Source organism: Polyodon spathula, chromosome 23 (assembly GCF_017654505.1).
Source record: "Polyodon spathula isolate WHYD16114869_AA chromosome 23, ASM1765450v1, whole genome shotgun sequence".
Classification (NCBI taxonomy): Eukaryota; Metazoa; Chordata; class Actinopteri; order Acipenseriformes; family Polyodontidae; genus Polyodon; species Polyodon spathula.
In genome coordinates this window covers 21,649,010-21,676,189 of record NC_054556.1, presented here as the reverse complement: position 1 = coordinate 21,676,189, position 27,180 = coordinate 21,649,010, and the positions used below count along the sequence as shown (strand labels likewise).

The 27,180-nt window shown below is 36.0% G+C and overlaps 1 protein-coding gene across 5 annotated transcripts; it reads right to left on the bottom strand.

The window, feature by feature from the left end:
* Positions 1-11: 11 nt before the first annotated feature.
* Positions 12-26,830, bottom strand: LOC121298016 (E3 ubiquitin-protein ligase Itchy). Of its 5 annotated transcripts, none has more exons than XM_041224704.1 (24): positions 26,695-26,830; positions 20,256-20,347; positions 17,446-17,587; positions 17,221-17,345; positions 16,442-16,582; positions 14,816-14,861; positions 14,194-14,369; positions 13,697-13,916; positions 13,091-13,186; positions 12,455-12,629; positions 12,266-12,332; positions 11,472-11,556; positions 10,898-11,026; positions 10,322-10,394; positions 9,977-10,048; positions 9,379-9,467; positions 9,104-9,263; positions 8,380-8,513; positions 8,148-8,288; positions 7,872-7,992; positions 7,289-7,393; positions 6,781-6,877; positions 6,611-6,683; positions 12-4,089 (listed from the first exon to the last, which is right to left on the bottom strand). In XM_041224704.1, exons 2-24 carry the CDS (start codon positions 20,323-20,325, stop codon positions 3,990-3,992), a joined length of 2,637 nt encoding a protein of 878 aa, XP_041080638.1. In that variant the 5' UTR covers positions 20,326-20,347; positions 26,695-26,830; the 3' UTR covers positions 12-3,989. The 5 variants fall into 5 exon arrangements, with proteins under 5 accessions (XP_041080638.1, XP_041080639.1, XP_041080640.1 ...); XM_041224705.1 differs by having other exon boundaries at positions 12,266-12,329; XM_041224706.1 differs by lacking the exon at positions 13,091-13,186.
* Between the last annotated feature and the right edge of the window lie 350 nt (positions 26,831-27,180).

The following is a 27,180-nucleotide window of genomic DNA, read 5'->3' as shown; positions in this document are numbered from 1 at the left end:
TATCAAAGAGGTTGAGGAAGTATATTTTAATCACTGTACATTTCAAGGGACAAAGTCAAGTGAATCAAACCCACATAGCCCTGCACAAAAGATTAAAATCTACTTATTTTAACAAATACACTTCAATTGCTTTATGCTAAAACCAACCCAGTTATCCTAACGCACAAGTAATTATATATAAATTCATATAATACACTTACAAACAAATTCTGGCTTGGGCACACTTACATGCATGTACCAGGGAGCCCATGTACTTGTGCACAAACATTAAAAAAAAAAAGACACTAGATATTACCCTTAGTTTCATTTCTTATATTTCTAAACAGATTTAAACATTTTTTTACACCCATTTTCTTACTGTACAGATAAAACAAAAGCATTTTTAAAAAGTAGCCTTAAATAGCTTTTTTTTTTTTTTAAAACCATTACCCCAGTTTACTAAAATTATCAATTTTACAAAATGAAAAGATTACACAGAATTCATTATTAACACGATTTACAGCCTTCATTTAACACACAGGGAAAGTTTATCACGTTTTCAAAGGAAAAAAAATATTGACACTTCTTTGTCTCCATATTTTTAGTTTGCAATGAAACATTCCTGAATGGCTGTATACTTCTCCCCTTTAGGTCTTCACTTCAACCAGGTTTCATGTAAATGTAATTATTTATAGTCTGAAATCCATACTAAATACTATATATATATATATATATATTGCAATTTCCTGTTTGTTAAATACACATACAAATCTAGTTGATTTCCTTTGAATAGGTGATATAAGACGAAAAGGAAATGCAACTTTCATTTTGCAATACCCTATTTGTAGACACACAGCAATTTAAGTGGATATTAGCAAAGTTCACCCCATCAGTGCTTATTTTACAGAAGGGCAAGAGTACAGAAGGAAAACATTTTAAAAGGGAAACAGACAGTTCTGATTATCCTTTTAATAAGTAAGTACTGTATCACATCCATTCTGGCTTATGACTGCAAAAGGAAATATTCTGTTGATGTGGCTTTAAAAACTATTTTGAAATGCCATGAAACACTACAAAATAATTAAATGTACAATTTCATCTACTATCAAGTTAATCATTTTCTTTTTTATCTTTAATAAAAAAAAAAAAAGCTCAAAATGAATGAATCATATCATTTTATCCATTATAAATAAGAATATTTCTGTACCAATACCCATGAACATAAGTTTACTTTTACAATTTGCTGTCAGAAATATATATTTCACATGACAAGTTACCATTTAAGCCTCAGCTAGCCTTATTAGATTAAAATCAGGTCTTGTATAACTGTATAATATGGTTACTTTCATTATTCATACCTATTCTTTGTTGTTTAAAAGAAAGTTGTATAGTGTGTTTGTAACACTTGCACAAGTTTTTCAACAGTTTCAATGGTCTATTCCACAAATGAATGTGGTATTTACACATACACTGCGTTATTTCATACATTGATCTGCAGTACAGTACAGAAAGCAATCCTGCAAATTAACATGGCTTCATCAGCTTGCACTGGGAAGGAAACTGCTAATACCAAATAGCGATATGTACTTCCATATTTTCTGCTCAGAAATTTGTATAATGCAGAAACAAAAAGAGATCAACCAGTTGATTGGTCTCCTCGCTGTGTTATCAACGCAGACAGTGGTGGCACAGAACAAGCACAAAACCTGCAGTGTCAAAGCAATACAAGGCTCCCATCACCAGCAGCAATTAATCTTGTGCCCTGTATCCTGTGCCAAAAACAGGGAACCCACCAGTGCTAGTGTTATCGTGTGGCCTGGAGCCAAAACTTATTGCAGAGTTTAAAAAGCATCTTCTAATTTTGTTCCTGAGTGACTTTTGAAAGCTGTTGAAAGAATCTGTAAAGTCTACCTGAGTATATAATTGATATAAAGTCTATACAAACAAAACAAGAACAGCAGATACCCCAGTGTCTCAATCTTCTGTTAAGCACACACATACTATATAACTCAAATAGCCATACCATTTTATAGCAAATGTAAGACATTTTAAAACAAAAACACACAAAAAAAACAAACATTAAAATTAGCAAGAGAGTTAGAAAATGAAGTAAATGGAGCAATGCAGACAGATTTAGACTACGTCATTCTAATGGATTCACTAAATGGGGAGGTCATTAAAAATATGTTTTTCAGGACTTTCTGTGGGAAGTGGGTAAATGTGCAAAATGGCTCCGACCCCATTACTTGATAAGTCTAGCTCGTTTCCAAGGTTAATAAAGGAGTGTAGACTTTCATTTTCTGGGACATATGTTTCAACATTTCTCAGGCATACAGAACTATAACAGACAGAACTAATATTTACAAGCTTTGCTTTTTTAGGGAACTTAATTAACACCATAAAAATAACTCAAAACAGCCGAGCTCTATAAAACTAGAGCTCCAGCTGTCTTACTGATTTATTTTAATTATATTTAAAAATATAGGGCAGAAAGCCTTTCTTAGATATTGTTTTTACATTTTAATAAAGTAAACTAAACAAAGTTAAGTGACAAACACAAAAAAGCAAGCTACTAAGCATATCTTTTTAGGAACTCTGGAGTCTGATGGGTTTAAGACTTCAGCAATACACATTAGGGTAAACAATTTGCATGCTGAAGAACAGAAACTGGAAATGTAGACAGAAATACTATCTAAATGTTTAGTATTTATAAGTTAGCCGTTACCCAAAATATGTAGAACTGAGGGCTCTAAAAGGGTTTTTAATTGCATGCTTACATTTTCAGCAAGTATGTCTCATTTTTTTTAAGAGAAAGACCAAATATACTTCAGCACCTTCCCTAGAGACACAATTGAGACAGTCAGCTTCAGATTGCTGTGTCAGTTCTTAAGAATTTCTTAAAAAAAAAAAAAAAGAAACAAAAACAAAAACAAATGTTGTCCGATTACTCCAGAAGTACTTGAAGTGAACTTTAAGTTTAGCAAAATGCACCCTCAACTAAATGCATCCTTAATTTAGTTAAACAATTCCCCAGTTATAGGAAGCTCATTCTTCAAAAGTTCTTAACATGGTACTGAAACAGTTCAGTCAACTTGTACTATATAAACACTTTAAGACAGCAAATAGTGCACACATTACTGGTACCCCATTACAAAAAGGTTAGGGACACAGTTACACATTCATTTTTGTGCTTGGTTTTTTAATATTTAGATTTTATTTCCATGACCAATAAAGGCATGTCTGAACTAGTTCAAGACAAATTATGCCCTGATGAAAGATGTTTATCAGAGAAATATGATTTTCTAAATTGGAACATCACTCTTGGCTCAAGTACATTTTCACCAATGCCAAGCTTGGAGAGAAATAACACACATTGTATGCTGTTATAGAGCCGCTTTAACTATGCCAGGGTATATGTTACTATAGTAAAATGTATCTTGGTTTTGTTCACTCTGGCAAAAACTGTAAAAATTTAGTAACTGTGCTATGTTAACAGGTGAGGGACATGGTTACAGTATCATTTCCCATGTTTATTACATATGAACACGTAAAAATAAGAACATGCCTATCCTTGCAGAATTCCCTAAATTATATATTTGTTATTTAAAATGACAAAATGAATAACGCTGGGGAATCAAAGACAATCTGAGTAACTAAAACACATATTTGTTGTTGCTTAAAGTATATTTAACAACTGTACAGGCATGCGTGTTATAAAGATTTTAATACAACTCCACTCCCACTGACATCCCTGTCAAATGCCGTTTAACCCCCGATTATGTGCTTGTGTAATCAATGCCATTATTATACTTTCTGTTTTTCAAACCTAAAGGGTAAACTCCTAAGATGTTTGATTTGAGTGTAGGTAAGATTACATGCCACAACTACTGAAATATTGCGACAGCAGCACACACACATTTAAAAAAAATTATAATAAAATTCTAAGCAAAAAAAAGATAAAACAAACAAGAAACTAAAATGATGTGGTGCTGCATGGATGTACAGAGCAGCTACTCTTGCCCAAAACCCTCAGTTTCTTCAATTGCAAACATCAACTTCTCTTTCATCTGTTCATAGCTTTTGTATGGTGGCAAATCCAAACGGTTAAAGCTAGAATTGAGAGAGATAAAATATTAAAAAAAAAAAAAAAAAAAATATATATATATATATATATATATATATATATATATATATATATATATATATATATATATATATATATATATATATATACAGCTCTGGAAAAAATTGAGACCACTGCAAAATTATCAGTTTCTCTGGTTTTACTATTTATAGGTATGTGTTTGGGTAAAATGAACATTTTTGTTTTATTCTATGAACTACTGACAACATTTCTCCCAAATTCCAAATAAAAAATATTGTCATTTAGAGCATTTATTTGCAGAAAATGACAACTGGTCAAAATAAAAAAAAAAAATGATGCAGTGTTGTCAGACCTCGAATAATGCAAAGAAAATAAGTTCAGATTCATTTTTAAACAACACAATACTAATGTTTTAACTTAGGAAGAGTTCAGAAATCAATATTTGGTGGAATAACCCTGATTTTCAAGCACAGCTTTCATGCGCCTTGGCATGCTCTCCACCAGTCTTTCACATTGATGTTGGGTGACTTTATGCCACTCCTGGCGCAAAAATTCAAGCAGCTCGGCTTTGTTTGATGGCTTGTGACCATCCATCTTCCTCTTGATCACATTCCAGAGGTTTTCAATGGGGTTCAGGTCTGGAGATTGGGCTGGCCATGACAGGGTCTTGATCTGGTGGTCCTCCATCCACACCTTGATTGACCTGGCTGTGTGGCATGGAACATTGTCCTGCTGTATTTGGCTTGATTCATGCCAAAGCTGCCCGATTCCAGCCTTGCTGAAGCACCCCCAGATCATCACCGATCCTCCACCACATTTCACAGTGGGTGCGAGACACTGTGGCTTGTAGGCCTCTCCAGGTCTCCGTCTAACCATTAGACGACCAGGTGTTGGGCAAAGCTGAAAATTGGACTCATCTGGAGGTGTTTCAGCAAGGCTTCACTTTGTGAAGGGCGCATGAATCAAGCCAAGTACACGGTTGTCCTGGAAGAAAACTCTCTTCCTTCTGCTCTGACAATGTTCCCCAACTCTGAGGATTGGTTTTTCCAGCAGGACAATGCTCCATGCCACACAGCCAGGTCAATCAAGGTGTGGATGGAGGACCACCAGATCAAGACCCTGTCATGGCCAGCCCAATCTCCAGACCTGAACCCCACTGAAAACCTCTGGAATGTGATCAAGAGGAAGATGGATGGTCACAAGCCATCAAACAAAGCCGAGCTGCTTGAATTTTTGCGCCAGGAGTGGCATAAAGTCACTGTGACGAAGTGCCCGCCCCTGTGTATATTATCTGTTATGTGTTGCGTGTGGTGTGTTTAAATGTTGGCGTATAGACATTGGTACACGGGATATAAACGGGTCTGTGTAACACAAGTGTTTAAAATGTTTATGTGCATTTAGGCACGAGGATTGCACAGCACTTCACGTGCAAGTAAAATGTAGTAATATGTGAGCACGGGGAATTGCACTTTATTAATTCACGTGCTGGGATTCAAGTGAATAATTAATCGGTAATTGAATCCCAGCACAACAGTATATATAGATGCACGTTGTCACATAGTCGGGGTTGGGTGTTTGGTGAGTGGAGAACGGGAGAGAGAGTAGGAGAATTACAATTGCTATTGCGTGCTGGTGGGACCAGCACGATACTTGTTAATTTATCAACTCACCGTGTTTGTCAGTGTGTCCATGCACCGTTTTGTTAAGTGTTAGTCCGTTTTTGTTTGTCTATTAATTTTGGCGTAGAGTGCCGTGTCCTGTGTTTTTGTGTTTGTTAAACCTGTTTTATTTTTCAATAAACCGGCGCCAGCAAGCGCCACCATCATTTCAACTCATCTGTCCTGTTTTGTTTATTTTCCTGCTTCTGGTCTGACGCCACCCACTCCAGTCGTCTTTGTGACAGTCACCCAACATCAATGTGAAAGACTGGCGGAGAGCATGCCAAGGCGCAAGAAAGCTGTGCTTAAAAATCAGGGTTATTCCACCAAATATTGATTTCTGAACTCTTCCTAAGTTAAAACATTAGTATTGTGTTGTTTAAAAATGAATCTGAACTTATTTTCTTTGCATTATTCGAGGTCTGACAACACTGCATCTTTTTTTTTTTTTATTTTGACCAGTTGTCATTTTCTGCAAATAAATGCTCTAAATGAAAATATTTTTATTTGGAATTTGGGAGAAATGTTGTCAGTAGTTTATAGAATAAAACAAAAATGTTCATTTTACCCAAACACATACCTATAAATAGTAAAACCAGAGAAACTGATAATTTTGCAGTGGTCTCTTAATTTTTTTCCAGAACTGTATGTATATATATATATATATATATATATATATATATATATATATATATATATATATATAATATATATATAGAATATATATATATATACTATTATATATGAAAAAACACAATTTGATTTCAAATTATAGTTTGCGATACTATTTAAGCTTCATGGTAGCAGAAACCACAGAGCTACTTCCAGTACATTAGATCACTGAATGTGCTTGTTGTTATTTACTCACCAGGTGTGACTTCTTGGTAACCAGTTTTCTTTTCCCACTTTCTCAATGCAGAACTTCTGAGGGCCATTGCTCCCTAAAAAATGAACAGCCATGTGGTATTAAACAGCAGGCCAGTGCTAGCAATCATTTAGAAAATAACATAAAAGCTGACTCTATACATTCACTCTTACCCATCAGGTCAGCAAATCCTCCAACTGGTAGCCGACATGTTCCTGTGACAAACTGCAGCAGCCTCATTCGCTTCTCATTGTCCATCTCTTTAACAAACTACAAAACAAACATGTGAAAATAGGAGGATCAACACATTGCAGGGCCACTCAAGCCAAGGGGTATCAAAGCTGCACACAAACCAGAATAAAATATCATTTTATCCACTTTTTTTCTTGCTGAATTTATCTAATTTACTGTCAACCCCACTGCCTTGTGTCAAAAACGGCACAATTCTTTTCTTTTCACTGGATCAACCTACAAGTTTCATTCCAGTCTGGAGGCACAATTAGTGTATACCCATTTTAAATGAGTTAGTATCCCTCAATTAAGTATTTCTACATGCCAAAAACAAAACAAAAAAGTGGCATACAAAAGATCTATAATCTAAAAGGGCACAAAAAAGTGCCTTTGAGAAACAAGGAAAACTAAATAGATGACCAATTAATTATGATTTCCCCTTGAACAAACCTGCCAGAACCAAAGGATTTGTTTGCTGCTCCTGGTATAGTGACGATAGATTGTGCTCCTCTGCCAGTCAGCCAAGTCAATCTCCTGCATTCCACAGAGAAGCACCTATGATAAACATTCACAGACATTATTCACTGCTGGTGTAAACCGATTCATTCTAGCGTTCTCCAAACTGTTTTTACTGGGTGCTCTACCTTTGTGTAAAATATTATGAGCCACTTTAATTTCACTGTGTATATAAAAAATTGAACATATAAAAAGACATCAGATGTGATTTGTAGTTTATTAAAAGATGAATAAGTACTGTCAAACAGACATCAACAAGCAATCTGTGGTAGCATTTTGACAGGGCAGACTCGGCAAAACTAACTTTACACACCAAATCAACGCTCCATTTGAAAAATCAAACACTAAATTCAAAAAAAGTTCTAGCAGACATTTTAATTTTTTTTAACACACGATAAAAAAGGAGTATCTTCATAAATTTACATATCAATACACCGCTACAAAACAAGAGAAAAATGTATTTTAGATTAAATGTGCATTTTCACCACTATAGACCCTTTCTACTCATCCCTCTTACTTCCAGCTCCTTGGCATCAAAATATTGTAGATACTGCTGTGGGAGAACTTCATTGAAGCCCTCAAAGAAAGCCTGTGTCTGCTCTTCCACACCTCTGGACAACCTCCACTCTGCTACAAGCCTAGAAAACAGAAAAAAATAAAACATTTGATTACATTGTCCACATCACATTATTATATGACGGTTAACAAAACACACACGAAGTAAGCAAAGTTAACTTTATCCTTCCTATATTTAAAGAAACATTAAAACAAAGCTGCATGAGAAAATCCATACTTGATATACTCTTCTTTATTTTCTTCTGTAACCAGTACATTGCTGCCATCTGCTTTCAGTTCATGAGTTGTGACTTCGCCTAAAATTTCTTTGTCCACAGAGAAATACATTTCCAGGCCACATTCTTCTATGTTGTTTTCCCTAGAAAAGCAAAACATGTGGTATTAAAAACTGACAAAAAATACTTTTCTGCCAAGACGTTAAAAAGCAAAAGGTCTCTGGCACAACTTACTTTATCCAGATTAGGGAGTTATAGAACTCAGGGTCTATTGATTCCAAATCATTCAGTCCCACAGGCTTGTTTAGTATGCGCTTATAAAAAGGCAAGGAGAATCCTGTATCGATGAACTTTCCATGGAACAAAGCCTGAAAAATATATATACAGTTATATAGATCTGAAGTAAATGCTGTTAGGTGAACATACAAAAAAGGAAGAAACTCATTTTGAAGAGAAAAGTGGTAAATACAGTACAATAATGCCTCATTCAGATGAAAAGAAGGCATTAACATTTCATATACAGATTGTCAACATACTTTCAACATTGCTAAGTATATGTCACTTGCTTGTACAAGTAACCGTGCTTCAACACACACACACACACAGCGTTTTTGGTGTCACAGGTTCTGATATTTTCATAATGGGCAAGACATTGCAGTTCCACTCACAGAAGACAGGTGTGCAAATATAAATCTAGTATTAGGTCTGCATCACCCAGAAACCAAAAAGTCATAAAGTATGACCCCAGTATAGAAGCCATCTAAGGTCACAAGTCAAAGTGAAGGGTACCTTATGATTTTGATTCTATAAAAAAAAAAAAAAAAAAAAAAAAAAATATGATGCGATATTTAGGTTTATTGGAAAAAGGTTTCTGGGGTTATAAGCAGTTAACATAGCTGCAACCAACTAAAAACAAAGCATGCTCCTCATGGGGAAGAGTAACAAAACCCCCACTCACCATGGCAATGAACCTGCCGATGAACTTGAAGTATTTGAGATGATCAGGGTTGATGAAGGAGGCTGGGTTGATCTGCAGGCAGTAGTTGTCCTTCCCAGCATATTCAAATAAGCAGTACATGGGGTTCAGCACTTCATGGGACAGCAAGAAAAACCACTCCCTGGAAATACCCCAGATTGGCAGATCAGTCATACAAGTTACCTGTATAACCAGCCTCAATGTTAATGATCCAAAGAGTAAACAACTAAATAAATAAAATTAACAAATAAAATTACCTCGCCACACCGCCATAATCTAGACCCTCCTCTCCTGGAAAAATAATCCAGAGTCGTCTTCTAAGATCCTGTGCATTAAAGCTCATTATCTGAAATGAACAAATAAATAAAGAAAGTTATGTAATTCCACCCCAAATCACACACACACACACAAATAAATATATATAATTATATAAATATAAATAAATCTATGCACATAGGTGTGGTAAAGTTTTTAATGTCACTTGTCACAAATTAAAGTCACCAAATAAAAAACTTCCAGTGTAGTAATGAATCATTCAATTTGAACAGAAAGTCACAGAGTACAAAGGATTTATACTCCTGTAGTACTACTTTGTGAAATAGTGCACATGTGTAGAATGGAAAGCTTAAGACTGGCTCCCCCCCATGGTGAGAAATCTTAAACTCCAGCTATAAGTAAACCAGTCTAAGATGGATATAATCGTACAGCAATAAATACGCTATAATAATCTTGAGTGGACCATAGGAGATAAACACAAAGCCATGGCAACATGTAATAATTCATAGATGAAACAGCCAAGTAGAATTCCACATGGCATAGCACAAACATTATAGAACTTGTTTACATGTCACTCACCTGTTGAAATGAATCTTCAAATAGTGTTTTCCTTGTTACACTGATCTTTATGTGCTGAGGCATCGACAGTTGCTGCAAAATACATTAATTTTAAGCAAAGGTTTTAATCAAGTTTAACAGTAGTTTAATTAAAATTGTAAAATTATTAATGGACTCTTACAGGAAATATAAACAAATACACTTAAGAAATGCAGTTCAGTCCAGAATTGCAAGTTCAGGGTTTGTTGTTACACTTGGCTTAGACTGGAACAGATCAAATAATTTGTACTCCTTTTTTGTCTGTGCTTGGAGCAATCAGGTCCTGCGTGAATGGCATGCTGCGAGTAACACCATTAATGTATTTACCTGACACCAGAATCTGAAGTACTGGACCTTTGCTTTGAAGTCTCGTACATATGTAATTTGTGGCCCGTTTTCTCTAAAGAAAAAAACAAAAACAAAACAAAAAAGAAACAAATAATGCATCTACAAAATAGATTTTAGTTAACTATATCAAACTGAAACCAATATCTAAAGCTAAAACTTTTGTGACTATCATAGGAACCTATGTAAAGTCTCTGAATTGAAGCATGTTTGGTATAACTTTTGCTCTTTTCTGGGTACTGATCTGCCAGTTCAGATCAATCCACTAAAAAAACAAACAAAAAAAAAAAAAAAAAACATAAAACATAACAGTCTGGGTGATCTCCAATAACAACAACACGGCAACTACCCAGGGCATAGAGTGATATGGATTGTCACGATTTAGTGTTGTAGATGCCTAGAAAGACCATACACTCCAAAATAAACAACAATATGCACTAGGATAAAAGCCAAACCTGTATCTGTAAGTTTATATATGTGGAGTGTTCAATCACATGGGATTTTACCTGTCCCACCTAGATTAGCTTGCTGATGCACTTCATCTACAATGTTACTCACAGGGATGACTTCCCAGTTCGAGGATCAATGTACGTTGTAGTTCTTCTATTGTGATCCACAAAGTATGGAATACCGTCAACTGTAAACCTCATCTCCCAACCCTCTGGCAATGGCTTATCATTCAGAAGGCTGCATCAAGAAACAAATCAACTAACTTTCAATAGTGGTAACATTTTTAAATAGTACTGATATTGTATGCATACTTGTATCTGCACTAACATAGCAAAACTAACACTTTACCGTATCTATCTAAAAGGACGTTTAAGAAGTTTCATGTCACTGTAAGCTCTTTAGCCAAAGATGCTTGAACAAATTTGCACATGTGTAACAGCCACATCTGAATAAACACAAGATGAACATGCTTTGTGAATATAGCTCACAATGTTTCAAAGCCCTTTGCTTCTCAAAAAAAAATAGGCTGATATTATATTACGTAAGAAGCAACGTAATCAACAGTTTAGTCAAGTACTATTTTGTATACACAGTGTGCCTACTGTATTTGCAGGGCTACCTGACTGCAAGTCAATATAGAGCAGTAGTTACCATAACACCTTTCCAATTCTTAAATACTCACCCTTGGGTTCGTGGGTCTTCCCATTGGGTTTTGCGGGTGGTGTGATGAACAAAGTACACTCTGCCGTTACTGTCTGTTCTTTTCTCTATATTAAAAAGTAGACAAACATATACATACAGCTATTTAAAAAAAAAAAAAAAAAAAAAAAAAAAAAAAAAAAAAAAAAAAATCAAACAAAATCAGACCAATGTTGTTATTGTTTATAGCTCTACTCCAGGATATTTTTTTGTCTTCTCGTTTCTCGAAAATGGATGGATGGATGGATGTATAATTTGTTTTTTTTAAAAGAAGAAACCAGTCTACAGAAAGTGCCAAGCCACAGAAAGTTAGGGTCCTTTGAATTTATTAGTTATTATAGTTTTATCATGAGGTTACAGTTTCTGATGTGGTAAACATTTTAAAAGGACACAATTATGCCGAGATGGGAAGGCAACTTTAAAGTGATAAACATTTACAATGCATACTATTTATAATAGCTATGCTGAAAAGAAAAAGAATATGTGTTTACAAAGAGATTCCCAACTACAGTCTTTTGATTCTGTGCAGCCAAAGACTTGTAATTAAAAGTTAAGAATTACTCTTTGGTATTCTGTCCTAAACCAGCAGATTGTCAATCCCAAACTACTGTGACAAATGATATATTAAATAAATGTCTTTTATAGCAACTTTGGTACCATTCAGTAAAGTGAAAATTGTAAAGGGGTACTTGAACTGAAGCTTTCAGACACAAGGTGTACAGTTTATATTAAAAAGAAATGTTGAAAAGTACTCAATAAACTTAAGTCATGTCTTACCCCATCCATGTGGTAAAGGCCCAAGTGGATCAAACTCTTTATTCGGTGCAGCTGATACTTGATCCTGCTGCATAAAGGATCAAACCCCCCCCCCCCCAAAAAAAAGGAATAGGTTTAGCATGTTAGACCTACTTTGAAGACAGATTTACATTATTACAAGGGTAAATATGAAAGGAGTCGCCATCTTACCCCAACTATAAACCTCTGGTTAAACTGCTGCATGGCTCCCTGCAGCTGGTTCCGCTGTAGCTGCCACTGCTCATAGTTCCTCACAGACTCTAGTGTAGGGCGCTGCCAGGTTGTTGACCTGGTGATGTGGTCAACATAATATATTCTACCCATAGGGTCAACACGGCGTTCCCAGCTTGCAAGAGGGAAAGACAATGAATACTGTAAGAAACTAATTCAAAATTAAAACAATGGCACACACAGTCTAACCTGTATTAATAACCACTGGTTTATAGCCACGCAGATGAAAAAGCCCACGTAAAAACTATTTTCCAGGCCAGAATTACCTGTATATAAAATTGACCTCATGTCACTGAAAATCATTATACGACCTTTTTTGTGCTCAGCGTCTCAACCTATTCAATCTTCAAGCCCTATACACTGCCCCTTTCACCCCTAAAGTGTTTTGAAACAAAGAAATATGATTGAATAGATACTGTATGATGACATTAAAAGGGTATACTCTTAAATATGAACACAAGCTTGTGGCCCCTTTATTAAGAAAGAATTGTGACCAAGATATCATTGTGTAGTTTGGTATAAATGGTATCCATTTCAGAATACCCCAAAAGCAGAATCTGACATTCCATTGCTTACCCAGGAGGCAGGGGCTCAGGCCTTTCCCAGGTTGTCCTCTTTTCAATGTGATCTACAAAATAAACACGGCCATTCTGGTCTACTCTCTGCTCCCATCTTTTAAAAACAAAAACACTAAATAAACAGAATGTTATTTCCCCCACAAATAACCCATAATGGAAAGTCGTTTCTATAGCAACAATGACTAAATACACATTACAAGTTTACATATTTATCTGACCACCTCCTTCAAATGACACTACATCTAACTGTGAAAAAGGACTCAATTGTCCCAACTGCCAACAAAAGAGCAGCAAGAAAGTGACTGATAATGACATCACAACTCATAAATATTCATTTGGAACTGCGCAGTAAGTGCCTTTCACAGTGTGTTCATTAGAATTCTTGTTTATATTACATGCAAAATTCAGTACACAGAAGCCAAACAATTCGGCACTAACTTGGGGAAAACAAATTATGACAGGAGTATGTGGATAATTCTCTCGCTATAAAAAGATAAACATCTAGAGAAAATCTACAAAAAGTAAACAGGAAAATGTTTTTTGCATCACAACAATAATGATTCAGGCCTGTGTCGTCTCTCCACATGAGAGTTTAAGCCCTTACCCAGGAGGGAGAGGTCCCGTACTGACTGGGCTGACTCTTGTAGTGGAGTTCTTGGGTGGTCCAGCACCCGGTGTCGCATAGTCAGGTAATGTAGAGCTACGTGGTGGTAACTCGGGAGCTCCAGGTGAGGGCACCACAAGACTCACAGAAGGTTCTGAGCTGTAGAGATCACTGGAAGACAAATTCTCAGGTGTGATGGACAAAGTCCCATTGGTAGAGACTGGAAGAAAAATTAACATACATTTACAATCAATATAAAGGAATTAAACATACACATATCTATCTATCTATCTATCTTGGCACATACAGAATTTAGGTACAATAAGCCAAGTTCACTAAGAATTCATTCAAGCATTTTTTTTTTTTTTTTTTTAATGAAAAACAAACAGTTAAAATTGATTAATATTATGTTTACTGTTGATCTTTAAACTGTAGCAGTACAGTATTTTCCGTTGTTAATAAAACCGGCTCCACGCAGCGTGTCAGCAGGTAGGTACCTGACGAGGCAGGTCTCCGTGGTGTTGGTGGTGGAGGACGAGAAGGTCTGGGGGGGCGCAGAGGTCTGGAACCTCCTACTGAGAGAGATGGAGAATCTGTGCCATTCACTGCCCCATCGTTTATGGCAACCATGTCTTCAATGCTTTCAGTTGAGGGAGAAGCGTCTCTGCTTGTCCTAGAATACACAAAATGCTTTTGGTCACTTTAGTGCACATTTCAGAAAAAGGAGGACAAACTGGAAAAAGCATACTCCCCCCCCACCCCCTCCCTCCCTCAGTGCACTTTATCATTACACATACCACCAGAATTCTGATTGTTCAACTAACACCCGACTCAGCTCAAGAACTTTCCAGGGGTATCTGTAAGCTTGTTAAAGTTTCTTCGGGGGGGTGGGGGAGTTTATTTAATTGGACCAATCCAAAACAACATTTGAATCATTAGTGGTAATTCACTGATGACTCTTCAAGTTGTTTTCCGTCCAGAACCTGATTCGAACTAGGTTCTAGGATTCCTGACATGGAATCATATAGGTCACACTGCTGCCTATCATCTTTTGATTTCAGTAATGTATTGTTATTTAAACATAATTCGATATAAATTATCGCAGAAACAATGTCTTACCTAAAAACACCACTGTTTCTTTGTGAATCCCCATTCTGCATTGTACCTAAAAAACAAACAAAAAAAAAAAAACAAACAACACACACAACACAAAGAAAAGGACATATAAAGAATTTAAAGAATGCAAACAAAATAAAGCTCTAATCTCTAACCAAGAAAAGCACTCCTAGAAAAATACAAGGTAATTTACTTTTAGTACACAGCAAAATCTACATCTCAGTGTTGGGCAAATAATTCTGTTTCACAAAAGCGTTTCCATTATGTGCATGTTCTTTGTCAATTTGCATTTCATGAGTTTATATGCTGGTGTTAAATTACCACAATATCAGCTGAACAAGACACTCTAGCAAGCTACCTGGGACTGGCTACAAAACCTCTGTCTTCTTAAACCACAGTGCAACAGGGTAAGAGACTCAAAGACTTATAAACTGCAGTGAAAACGCTAACATTCACTTTTAATAAACAAAATAATACAAACAAAACACAAGAACAAACAAACAGGCCAAAAACAAAATACAAAAACATAGGCTGGGCATTCGCCTTCACTACTTAACACAACCACAACACACAAACTAACTCACAAACTCCTCTCTCTTATGGAGCCCTGGGCTCTCCTTTTATAGGATGTGGCTGCTTCCAATTATCAACAAATATCCCATTTGCGGTCCTGTGTCGGACCAGGTCCAACATTCCAATTTTCCCTTTCCAGTCCGATGTCGGACTCTGTCCGACATCACCAAAAGACGTAAAGCACAGGTTTCTAGTCATGTTTCTCGCCGGCAAAAGCAACTGCCGGAAAACCTTTCAATGGCCAAGCAAGACCGACAGGAACCGAACGAAGCCGAAAAAAATAAAAAATAAAATAAAAAAGGGTGTATCTGATAGCCCCATGCACCACAGAGATAACATGGACATAAACAAAGGAGGTAGCTGCTTCTGCATCCAGCGCTCAAAGAATATCACAGACATTTACAGAGCTTTTTGAGATGTTATAGTAATAAAATAATGACTTGGATCGCATTATTGAGGAGTTTGGTGATAAAACAATTGATGAGGAGAGGATTTATCGTATGCTTGTCTGTAAAGAGGTACGGGGCTTGGCTGGAGATACAGTACTGAGTGTCCTTTCACGATTCAGTGCCTTTTAAACCTGTTTTACTCTGAAAAAAAAGTATATTTTAAACCGTGCGTGTAAAATAAACAGAGTGTGTGAAAATAAACTGGACCTGATGCGTCTGACAAGCGCTGAATAAATGGACCACTAAGGATTAAGGAGCAGCCACATTCTCACATGCTTTTGGCAGGGACAGGAATTAACCCTATCCCTGCCAACCACCACCAAAATACACCAATATTATTTGCAGGCAGAGCTCTTGCTCTGCCACACACAGGAAAAGAACACTGAGTCTGCATATGTTCTGCAGAAACATCAGACTCAAATACCAGTATTAGTTTAGGGATTCATCTGTTTTTGGAAATAAGTCTAGGACAGTTAATGAGGCTAAAACAAAAACTGAAGCAGTTATATGAGGGAACCTCACACATATAAACCAAAATATTAAAAGTAGCCTTCAAGTATGCTAGAAATAACATGCAATACAACGGGATGTTTGGAAATGTCCTCACTTGGGGCTAGGGTGCTGATATCCACAGATGTAAACGTTTCTGGATCGACCTGCATCCCATCAAGGCAAACAGACAAATCTCCAACGACGTCTGCTGGGTCCTTGTCGCTGCAGAGCTGTAGTGTCTCGACCACCTCGGAAACTGAACATTAAAAACAAACATAGAAGCAAGGAGCAATCTGTGACATCTTTATTCCTCTTTTTATACAGGTTTATACCTACACTGTAAAACTTCTAACTCAAATAGTCAAACTTTTCGGCTTGTGCTTTCGACAGTGTAATGATTCATTTATCGATTTATATTTTTGTGATGTTTCTTTTATTTCTAAATACTGACCGCCTTTTCCTGCCTCCTAACTTCATGAGCTAAACTTCATGCTCTAAACTGCAAAATAAATAAAATAATAACACAATTTATAAAAATTGCCACAAGAGAGAATTTTAAACTTTGGCAGGAACACTCAAAGCTCAGAAAATTTTAAAACAACCTGCAATTTTTACATGAAGCACTGTGATACTTTCTAAAAAGATAATAGTCTTCTCATGGAGACTACAGCAGTTATACATTTGTCACACTTTTACAAGTAAAGAAACATTTGCTTTCTAGTGGGTTCTGTATTGGTTTTATTGTATATGACTTAAGGGACTACAAGTGGTATAAAATACTGTACACCATTCTCTTAAATAATTGGAAAACAACCCTGCTGCACTTTTTGTAATTGTTCTTGTGGGTTGCATTTTTTTTAACCCCATTTCTGCAATATTATCTAAAACACTTACTTTTCATATTGTTGGACTTCAGAGTTTCACAGATATCCAAGATGGCCATTCCTAACAAAGCATCGGATTTTAATGTTTGATGACTCCACACTTTGAAGTACAACTTACTAAACGGGGTTACAATTCTGTGGGAAAATAAAAGAGATGTAAACAGACAGGCGTGTTGATTTTCAAAAGGCAAATCTCTGTAGTAAGGGCTCCTTTAAATTGCAAAACAAAACTTACACAGTGAGAGGTTGTTTCCATTTGGGGCTGTGGGTGTTGTTACATTTTTCTGTTTTTTTCGACTGCCCATCCACTACAACCTCCACATAAGGACTGGGACCAAACCAGTTCTTTTTGTTTTCTTTCAGCTTGGCTGAAAGTACTGTTGAGAAATAATGTATATATTTACATATTAGAAAAAGAAGAAAAAGTTAGATTTACATTCTGATTACACAATACAACCAAGATGGTGTTTTCTCATGCAGATTGATAGATAGATCGATAGGTAGATAGATAGACGCACACACACACACAGTACCGTGCAAAAGTTTTAGGCAGGTGTGAAAAAATGCTGTAAAGTAAGAATGCTTTCAAAAATAGACATGTTAATAGATTATATTTATCAATTAACAAAATGCAAAGTGACTAAACAGAAACACAGTCATTAACTGAAACAGAAACAGTCGTGTAGGAGGAATAAAACTGGGTGAGGAACAGCGAAACTCAGCTAACAAGGTGAGGTTGCTGAAGACAGTTTACTGTCAAAAGTCATATACCATGGCAAGACTGAGCACAGCAACAAGACACAAGGTAGTTATACTGCATCAGCAAGGTCTCTCCCAGGCAGAAATTTCAAGGCAGACAGGTGTTTCCAGATGTGCTGTCCAAGCTCTTTTGAAGAAGCACAAAGAAACGGGCAACGTTGAGGACAGTAGACGCAGTGGTCGGCCAAGGAAACTTACTGCAGCAGATGAAAGACACATCATGCTTACTTCCCTTCGCAATCACATCAGCTCAGAATTGGCAGAAAACAGTGGGGCCCTGGTACACCAATCTACTGTCTGGAGAAGTCTGGTCAGAAATGGCCTTCATGGAAGACTTGCGGCCAAAAAGCCATACCTCCGTCGTGGAAACAAAGCCAAGCGACTCAACTATGTACGAAAACACAGGAACTGGGGTGCAGAAAAATGGCAGCAGGTGCTCTGGACTGATGTGTCAAAATTTGAAATATCTGGCTGTAGCAGAAGGCAGTTTGTTCGCCGAAGGGCTGGAGAGTGGTACACGAATAAGTGTCTGCAGGCAACAGTGAAGCATGGTGGAGGTTCCTTGCAAGTTTAGGGCTGCATTTCTGCAAATGGAGTTGGGGATTTGGTCAGAATTAATGGTCTCCTCAATGCTGAAAAGTACAGGCAGATACTTATCCATCATGCAATACCATCAGGGAGGCATCTGATTGGCCCCAAATTTATTCTGTAGCATGACAACGACCCCAAACATATAGTGAAAGTCATTAAGAACTATCTTCAGCGTAAAGAAGAACAAGGAGTCCTGGAAGTGATGGTATGGCCCCCACAGAGCCCTGATCTCAACATCATCGAGTCTGTCTGGGATTACATGAAGAGAGAGAAGCAACTGAAGCTGCCTAAATCCACAGAAGAACTGTGGTTAGTTCTCCAAGATGTTTGGGTCAACCTACCTGCCGAGTTCCTTCAAAAACTGTGCGCAAGTGTACCTAGAAGAACTGATGCTGTTTTGAAGGCAAAGGGTGGTCACCCCAAATATTGATTTGATGTAGATTTTTCTTCTGTTCACTCACTTTGCATTTTGTTGATTGATAAATATAAACTATTAACATGTCTATTTTTGAAAGCATTCTTACTTTACAGCATTTTTTCACACCTGCCTAAAACTTTTGCACAGTACTATATATATATATATATATATATATATATATATATATATATATATATACACACACACACACACATATATGTGTGTGTGTGTGTGTGTGTGTGTGTGTCTTCATATGGCTTTTCTTATATGAAAAGTTAAGTTAGCCTGGAAATGTATGTAATAGTCTGGATTTGCTTTCACACAGTAATTAGCATACATCAAATCAGCACAGTATCTCATTATTAATCACTTGCATCGATTTGTTTAAAATGTTTTTAAAAATACCACAATTTTAATTAAACAAAATGATTATTCCTAGCAGAGCCACCCACATAGTAAAACAAAATGTTAAATTAAAACGCTCCTACAACAAATTTTAAAATGCATCTAAAGTGTTTCTGAATTGTTTGAGAATACATTGCACAAAAGTGTTTACTTTACATAAATACTAGACTTGAATAGCAGCCTAAACAACAGCTATAACCGTGGTGGAATTGGATTCGACAACTGGAATAATTTGGGCACGTGCAACATTTGGTTGCAAACAAATGAATTCAGAGACTGCTTGAGATACCCCGACATGTGACATTTATCCAAATGCAAGAGTTCATACACAAACACACGAAACAAATTAGTACAGTATTAATTTTGTCTCTAATTGGAGAAAAGTGCATTGGCCCAGCAAATTTTGTCAAGATTTATACACTCTGGTGGAAAACCGGTTCTTCTTGCTCTTATTTTAATAATGTGTATTCTAACCTTTTCTCAAATGCATGCTTTCTTTGCAATGAGTTACTGTTCCTCTCTTTCCATTTAACATATCAATGGAAAAGTATCAAACTTTGTTTAATTAAACGAAAAAGAAAAAAAAAAAAACAGTAGTTTGGTAATTACAGTAATATCCCATGATGTACTTGGTTCAGGCTATTTCGTGACACTTAAGTTAAACTCTTAAGTTTTAAAATTTTGGGCATTACAATAAAACCTGCTTTACTGTAAGGAACTTTTGAAAAAAGGTCTCCATCTAAGAGTTTTTCAAATGTATTCATGAATAATAAACAAAGTCTTTTGATGCACTAGTGCACCAAGGCATTACAAAATGGAAAAGGACAATAACTTTAGTAAACATTAACTGCTGTGTATTATTACAATCCCACCTGTGATCTGAAGCTGTGCTTTCATTGTAAGCCCATTTACAGAACCTGATCTGGAACCACTGCAGGCCATAGTGCAGGACTGGGTAATGAACCTAAACACAGAGAAGGGGAAAACACACACGTTTAATAAATGATCAATGTATGTATTGTTGCATGTAAGAGTAATTACAATAAATGCGTCTATAAACCATGTGAGGCGATAAAACAAACATGTACACCAACTAATTAAAATATGATGCTAATATTGAACGGCTGCTCAACTGAGAAAGGAATTCTTATGTTTTATAAAATTCTATACAAATACCAAAACGATAACTTGTTAAATTCTTTGCAAAATTTCAAGGATTGTTTTATTTGGTTGGGTATTAAAGGAATTACAGATTTCTTAAATCAGTTCTACCAAGAAAAGAAGTTGAACGTGCAGGGTTGATCTGCTCAGGTGTGAACAGGTCAGAGATTGTTAAATGTTGTCTAGTCACACAGACATTGCAAAGGAAAAGCAAGTAGGAATAGGGAGAAAAAGTGAAAGAAAGTAGAGGAAGATAGGGAAATATGTTAGTGGTGGCTTCTGCAAAGTACAATGTAATAGTGCACCACATACAAGGCCACTATCTCAAGATCTGGAAGGCAAAAAGTCACATGAACAATATAGCTTAGATTTTATCAGGGACTTCCATAACAATGAAAATATGAAGTCGGCGCTGGCAATGGTAGTGTCCTCTTCCTTTGGCGTTTTCCAATAAAAAGCCCCAGTTCATGTTGTGTTTACAATCTGAAACGGAGCTGTGTATCGGAGGTCATGATTGGAAACGCATGGCAGTTCTCATTAAATAGTCTGGAAACCATGAAGTTAAAATAATAAGTGTGTGAAATATATCATTGACATTCGGTTTTACCGGACAACAACGGTAAAGGAACTTGACAGAAAGAAACCGATCGTTTTTACTGTAACACACAAGTAATGGAACTTAAGTGATACTGGTGTTGACATGTACACAGTGTGTGATACAAAACAAGAAAGGGGAAAGTCACCACAGTTTATTTATAACCATTCCACAGAACAAATTCTGGTACATGCTTCCTTGGTCCTTGAATGCCAAAAAAAGCATAGCTGTCCACACAAAACTGGTTAATCAGGTCAATAATTATGTTACTATGTAACTGCAAAATGAAAGAATGCTGCAAAAGAAACCCATAGTCTGAAGGATAAAATGAAGAGACCCTGTACCTGTAACTTACTGTAACCTATACAGTACTGTACTGGAATGCATAAGAGCAGAGATATACTGTAAATAGTAGGGTTAGAACTAGCTTAGTTAGTATCAATAAAATCGATAATCACAGTAATTTTTTTGCAGCGATAATTTTATCACATTGAAAAATAATTATCGTCCGTGACCCAATGAAGCAGGAAGAGGCTGTGCATTGAGCAGTAAGTGGCACAGAACTGACTGCCTGAGGTGTAAAACGTGATCTGTGTGAGCACTGCGTATACTGAGAAGTTAAGTACTGATTTTAAACAATATGCTTAAGCTTTTAACTTTACGTCACAGTTTCATTTTGATAATAAGTAGTACACTGGCAAAGCATAACCGGTTTTCTAACATAAAAACACAGTGTTGCATGTAAAAAAAAAAAAAAAAAAAAAAAAAAAAAACGCTAGCTCATGTAAAGTTACTGTAGAAAAGTGGAACTTTTGACTATTAAACATTTTTACACAGGATTTTGTTTTTTTTCTGTACGTAAATTGAATGTATTTGCAAAAAGAAAACAAAAAAAAACACAACATATGGCAAACATGTACTATAGCCTAAACGAGGTGTTGCTTCTGTTTCTTCTTTATTTTAAACTACAGTAAAGACATGAGTGCTACTGCCTATGCCCTGCATGGGGAAAAATAAGTGAGTGCTCAGCACCATTCGTGTGTGTGTATGTGTGTGTATCTGTTCCCATGGCATTGCTATTGTAAAAAAGGGTAGATGCATAAATAGCAAAGTGTTAACTTTTAATGGAAGGATAGGTAGTTTATTATGAAAGTAAATATTCTCGAATTAACATGTTTAAATATGAAATAATATATATATATTATTTAATAGGAAAACTATATCATTTAATAATATACAAATTACAATAGGTATATTTTTATAATCACTTTGTTCTGGGCAACTACCAGCAATTTAAAAACTCGACGCATACACTCTCTAGTTTTTTTTTTCTTCTAAACTCAATGACTTAGACTGGCGGTTGTCATGCTGCTCAAGCATAAATTTGATAAATTACAATCTTTTTTTATATTATATTTTCTGCTGATAATCATGATTATCGTGATAACTTACAGATGATACTCAATAGCTGAAAATGTAATTATTGTCCATCTCCAGTAAGTAGCCATCTCACCGGGATGGGAAATACCTCACAGTATTTTAGACAGGTGATAAACTTCTCCAATTGTATCATTTTACAGATTATAAAAAAAAAAAAAAAATGGTTTTATTTAACTATTTGACCAATAAACCATACTGTTTACTACAGAATTCACTACCTGTTGCAGTTAATGAAATGTTGGAAAATTGCTCCCCAAAACCAAGCAAATAGGAAAATAAACAGACACCAAGATTTTTAAGGAAACCTCGCCTTTACTCATGAGTCAGTGTACCCATAGAGTAAATGACTCATGTATGACGCATCTTCACACAAACATGTATGCAACAAAACCTGTACTGATTTTTCCATTTAATTAAAGTTAGGGTATACAGTACAGGTATGTGGATTATGTGGGTTGTTGTTACGAGATGTTTTTTTGATTGTAAACTAAAAGTTAAAAAGAAACCTGTATATTCTACAGTGCACGAAATAGTATGTCATAGTGGTTAAAATGATCTGGCTCATGTTACAGCAAACCAACACCACAGTTCTCTTGCTTACAGTGTGGTCATTATTTAGCCGAGAAACAGGCATGCATGTATACTGACTTTCACATTCTACTCTGAAAGTATAAAAACGAACAATAGTGACACATTTTCAAAAGTTGATCCAACTATATGAATGAGTACTATAAACTGCACTATAGTGCAGAATGATCCAAAAGCACAATCTTTTTTCAAAATGTTTTCACAAGAAATTTCAAACAGACCAGAATGGTTAGATGCATGCCACATGGCACATTTTTACATTAAACAGTGCTACACCAATATTATTCTGAAAGCTACAATAGAGAGCGATGTCTTATCTGATGTTTGCAGTTTCTGTGCACCGTTGCATGTAAGAAAATCATCGTCAATTTCTTCTTTATAGCGTGCATAAAAAACCCCAAATCTATTTCAACTGGAGTGGCATGTCTGCTTGGGTTTCTTGCACTAGGGCTAGAATAAACTAGAAAAAGGAGGTTTAGTGAACAAAAACAAGCATCACCTGGGGCATAAAGTATGGGGTGGGATAACCTGAGCTCACTGTTTGTACTGTAAGCATTTATTAAAATGGATAGTAAGAAAAAGAAAAGTATCATATGGGCAAAGGTGGAAACTTTGTGTCATTTTCACTCCTGGTAATCATAAAAAAAAGAGCTGTGTACCAATTGTAAGACACTGGGTTCTATTTTAATGTTCTGAACAGTGGCAGATTTTCATTACTTAAGTGGATCCATAAATGACTTCTAAACCCAGCTGTCACGTCAAAGCATGTGGTCTGTAGCACTTCACATTTTCAATAAGAACTGCTTGTCCAGTTTTTACAGAAATTGCTAAAGACCTCCTTTATTATAAATGACATAATCTCAGTGTATATGGCCGTTTATCTGTCACTCCGACTGTCTTTCTGTATGTCATTTAGTTTATGTGATATTCGTAGTTGAAAAGCCGGTACCTGTCTTTTAAAAACAAATAAGTTCCCCTCACAGGGAAGCTTAATAATTTACCATTACATATAGGCTACAGTGAAAGATTTTCTTCAATCTCAATCTCCATCTCCAGTGAAAACAAGTGAACTATGGAAATACTCCCACTCACTCACCTAAAGTACAGTAAAATACTGAAGCGCATATTCTTAACTGTCTGTCCAATTGTTCAATTTTTCCACTCTTACATCAGTCGCTGGATCTCTATGAAATATTTTTTTATATATTCTTTCAATAAGCCACAATACAGCTGCAGTATTAGTGACCTTTGAGTGTCACATTTGGAGTTATGAAATGTGGGATTTAAATGTAAAATGTACTATAGCACTGTCAAGGGAAATCACGTTGTCTCATTACACATACCCAGGTCACAACAGTACAAGTGACACCAGCAGTCCCTGGAAGCATGACAAAACAAAGAATATTTTAAAGACATCTGGGGAATTTGAACCATTTTTTGTATTTCCTGGAATAAGGATGTCTTAAGAACCTCTATGAATAATGAATCATGAATAAGGGTGCCACGTTTGTTCATTTGTTAAGATAATTAACAATACAATCAATAGCTTAATGTGATAGAATTTCATATATAAAGATATGAGATGTTGCCATAATATTATACATCACCAGTAAAACAACATAACACCGTGTAACCAATTTATTTTTTTTTTGTTCCTGGGTAGTAAGTGTTATTTCCTAATTGCTTATGCCTCAAAAGTATAGAAAATGGCTATTATTCCCCACAAATTTTGCTTTTGTGACCAGGACAGTGATATTTCAAAATATCACTATTTCCAATGGGAATACGGGCAAATGTGTGTCTTTTCATTCACATAAAGTCAGAAAAAAACAACACATGAATCCAAATTAACATGTATTTATACTAAAGTTATACAAAAATGACTACAAAAGATTTAGAAGTGAGTATTTTTTCGAGATTTACGATTATACTGGATTTACAGTATAATCGTAAATCTCGAAAAACTACTCACTTCTAAATCTTACCTGAAATATCACTGTCCTGGTCACAAAATCAAAGTTTGTGGGGAATAATAGCCATTTTCTATACTTTTGAGGCATAAACAATTAGGAAATAACACTTACTACCCAGGAACAAAAATTGTGTTACATAGTGTGAAGTCATCAACATCATGCAAAAGCAGTTCTGCACAACCTATATCCACTGTATACATGTAGACATAGGCTACTTTGTGGTTAGGAATACATACATCTAAACTTTTAAACTATTTGACTTTTTAAATGACATTAATGTATTTATTTTCCATGTATGTAATTAATGTGGGCAATTTACTCCAGACGAACTGTACACAGCAATAGGTGGCAATGATCTTCAAAGTTGTTGTTTTTTTTTCTTCTTTTTCTTCATAATATTGTACCAATGGCTTGTGTGAAAGAATTCTGAACAGTGGTTGTGCAGGGTCACCAGTTTGCACCACAACTGTCCTGCTACACTGTGGTGAACACTATGCACCCAGTCTCTGAGCTCTACACTGGAATGCCTTTCTTCACTGCATGTGGTCATGCATCATCAACAACAAACAGAGGAACAGCTCCTGAGCTGACACAAACCAACATGGACTAATACCACTGAGTTATACTGGAAAAGATTTTAATGTTTCAGTACCTCTCCCCCCTCTTTTTCCACAAAAATTCATGAGTATCCGATGGTATACTGTTATGCGTCAATAACAGTTTGATCCATTCTAGGTTTTACCAGGCTATGTTTAATAATCCACACAGCACTTGACTGTCTAACTATGCTTACAATAAAACCTGAAAATAACAATCAAATACACTGATCCTAGTTTAACAAACACTATTTTCATATCAACACAAGAACATGTAACACACACAAGAACAGTATGCTGTTCTAGCAAAATGTTGTTGATTTCTCCTTTGGGAATGAAATCATTGAATATGCAGAAACCCAACCGCACAATGCAACACAAGCAAATATTATTTCTAACTGAAACATTAGAACAGGAATTAATAGACAATGCTACGCAGTGTTTGTATTACTATTTTGAACCTATATACTTGTAAATATCAGACTTCAGTCTTATCTTATTGCACTAAAAGCCAAGATTAACAATATAAATAATTATGCAATAATTAGAATGCCGTCAGTACCACACAAATTACTGTTCTTTCATTTTAAAACAACAATCTCGTAATGTATCTTAATAACGTTAAACTCAACCGCCTAAGTTATACTGACTAGATTCCGGGACACAGACCTGTGATGTACTTCATTGTACGTCAGTACTCCGAAGTGTAAAATACAATGGATGACAGCTATTTTGAAAACCACCTATTAATTTAACGTAGTTTTAAAATCGTCATAAATGCTACACGCTTATTTAGAGGTATTCTTAGCTTAACTCGAGTCTCCAATCCGGTTTGGGAACTTCGGACTCGTAGTTACTTACCGGTAGTACTAGAACTAGTACACATAAAACCATTGTCGCAGTCAACAAACGCAGAACATCGAATTGTAATGCTGTAAAACACAAATGTGTCGCTTACCCGTGTCCCAGGAGATGTTATTAAGTGTCGCGAATCCTTTATAGTTGCTTAACGTGTATATTCCGATTTGTTTTGGTTTCCACTCCAGTTCAGCCCAAGGAGGAAACTTCCACCATCTTCGCAACCTTCTCACGTCACAAACGTGAAGTGCGGCGCACGCACTGCAAGCTCATCCCCCAACCCTCCACCAAGCTATTCCTGCCAAATGATTGGATACAGAAACCAGCAGTCGGTTTTCCGATTGGTTGAGGAAAATTTGTATCTGTTGTTTATTGGTTTTGGTTAAGTCGGCCCTTCGACTCCTTTGATTTGACGTATGCTTAAAGATGTAGGTAAAATTAGGCGTTTTTGTACTTAAGGAAAAAAAAAAGGAAAATACAGACTAGAATGTACAGATTGTACGTTCCATCTGAATACACTAACGTGTAAATATCTGGCGGCAATTCGCTGTTGTGTGTTAATTATGAATTGTGGCGTTAACAGTAT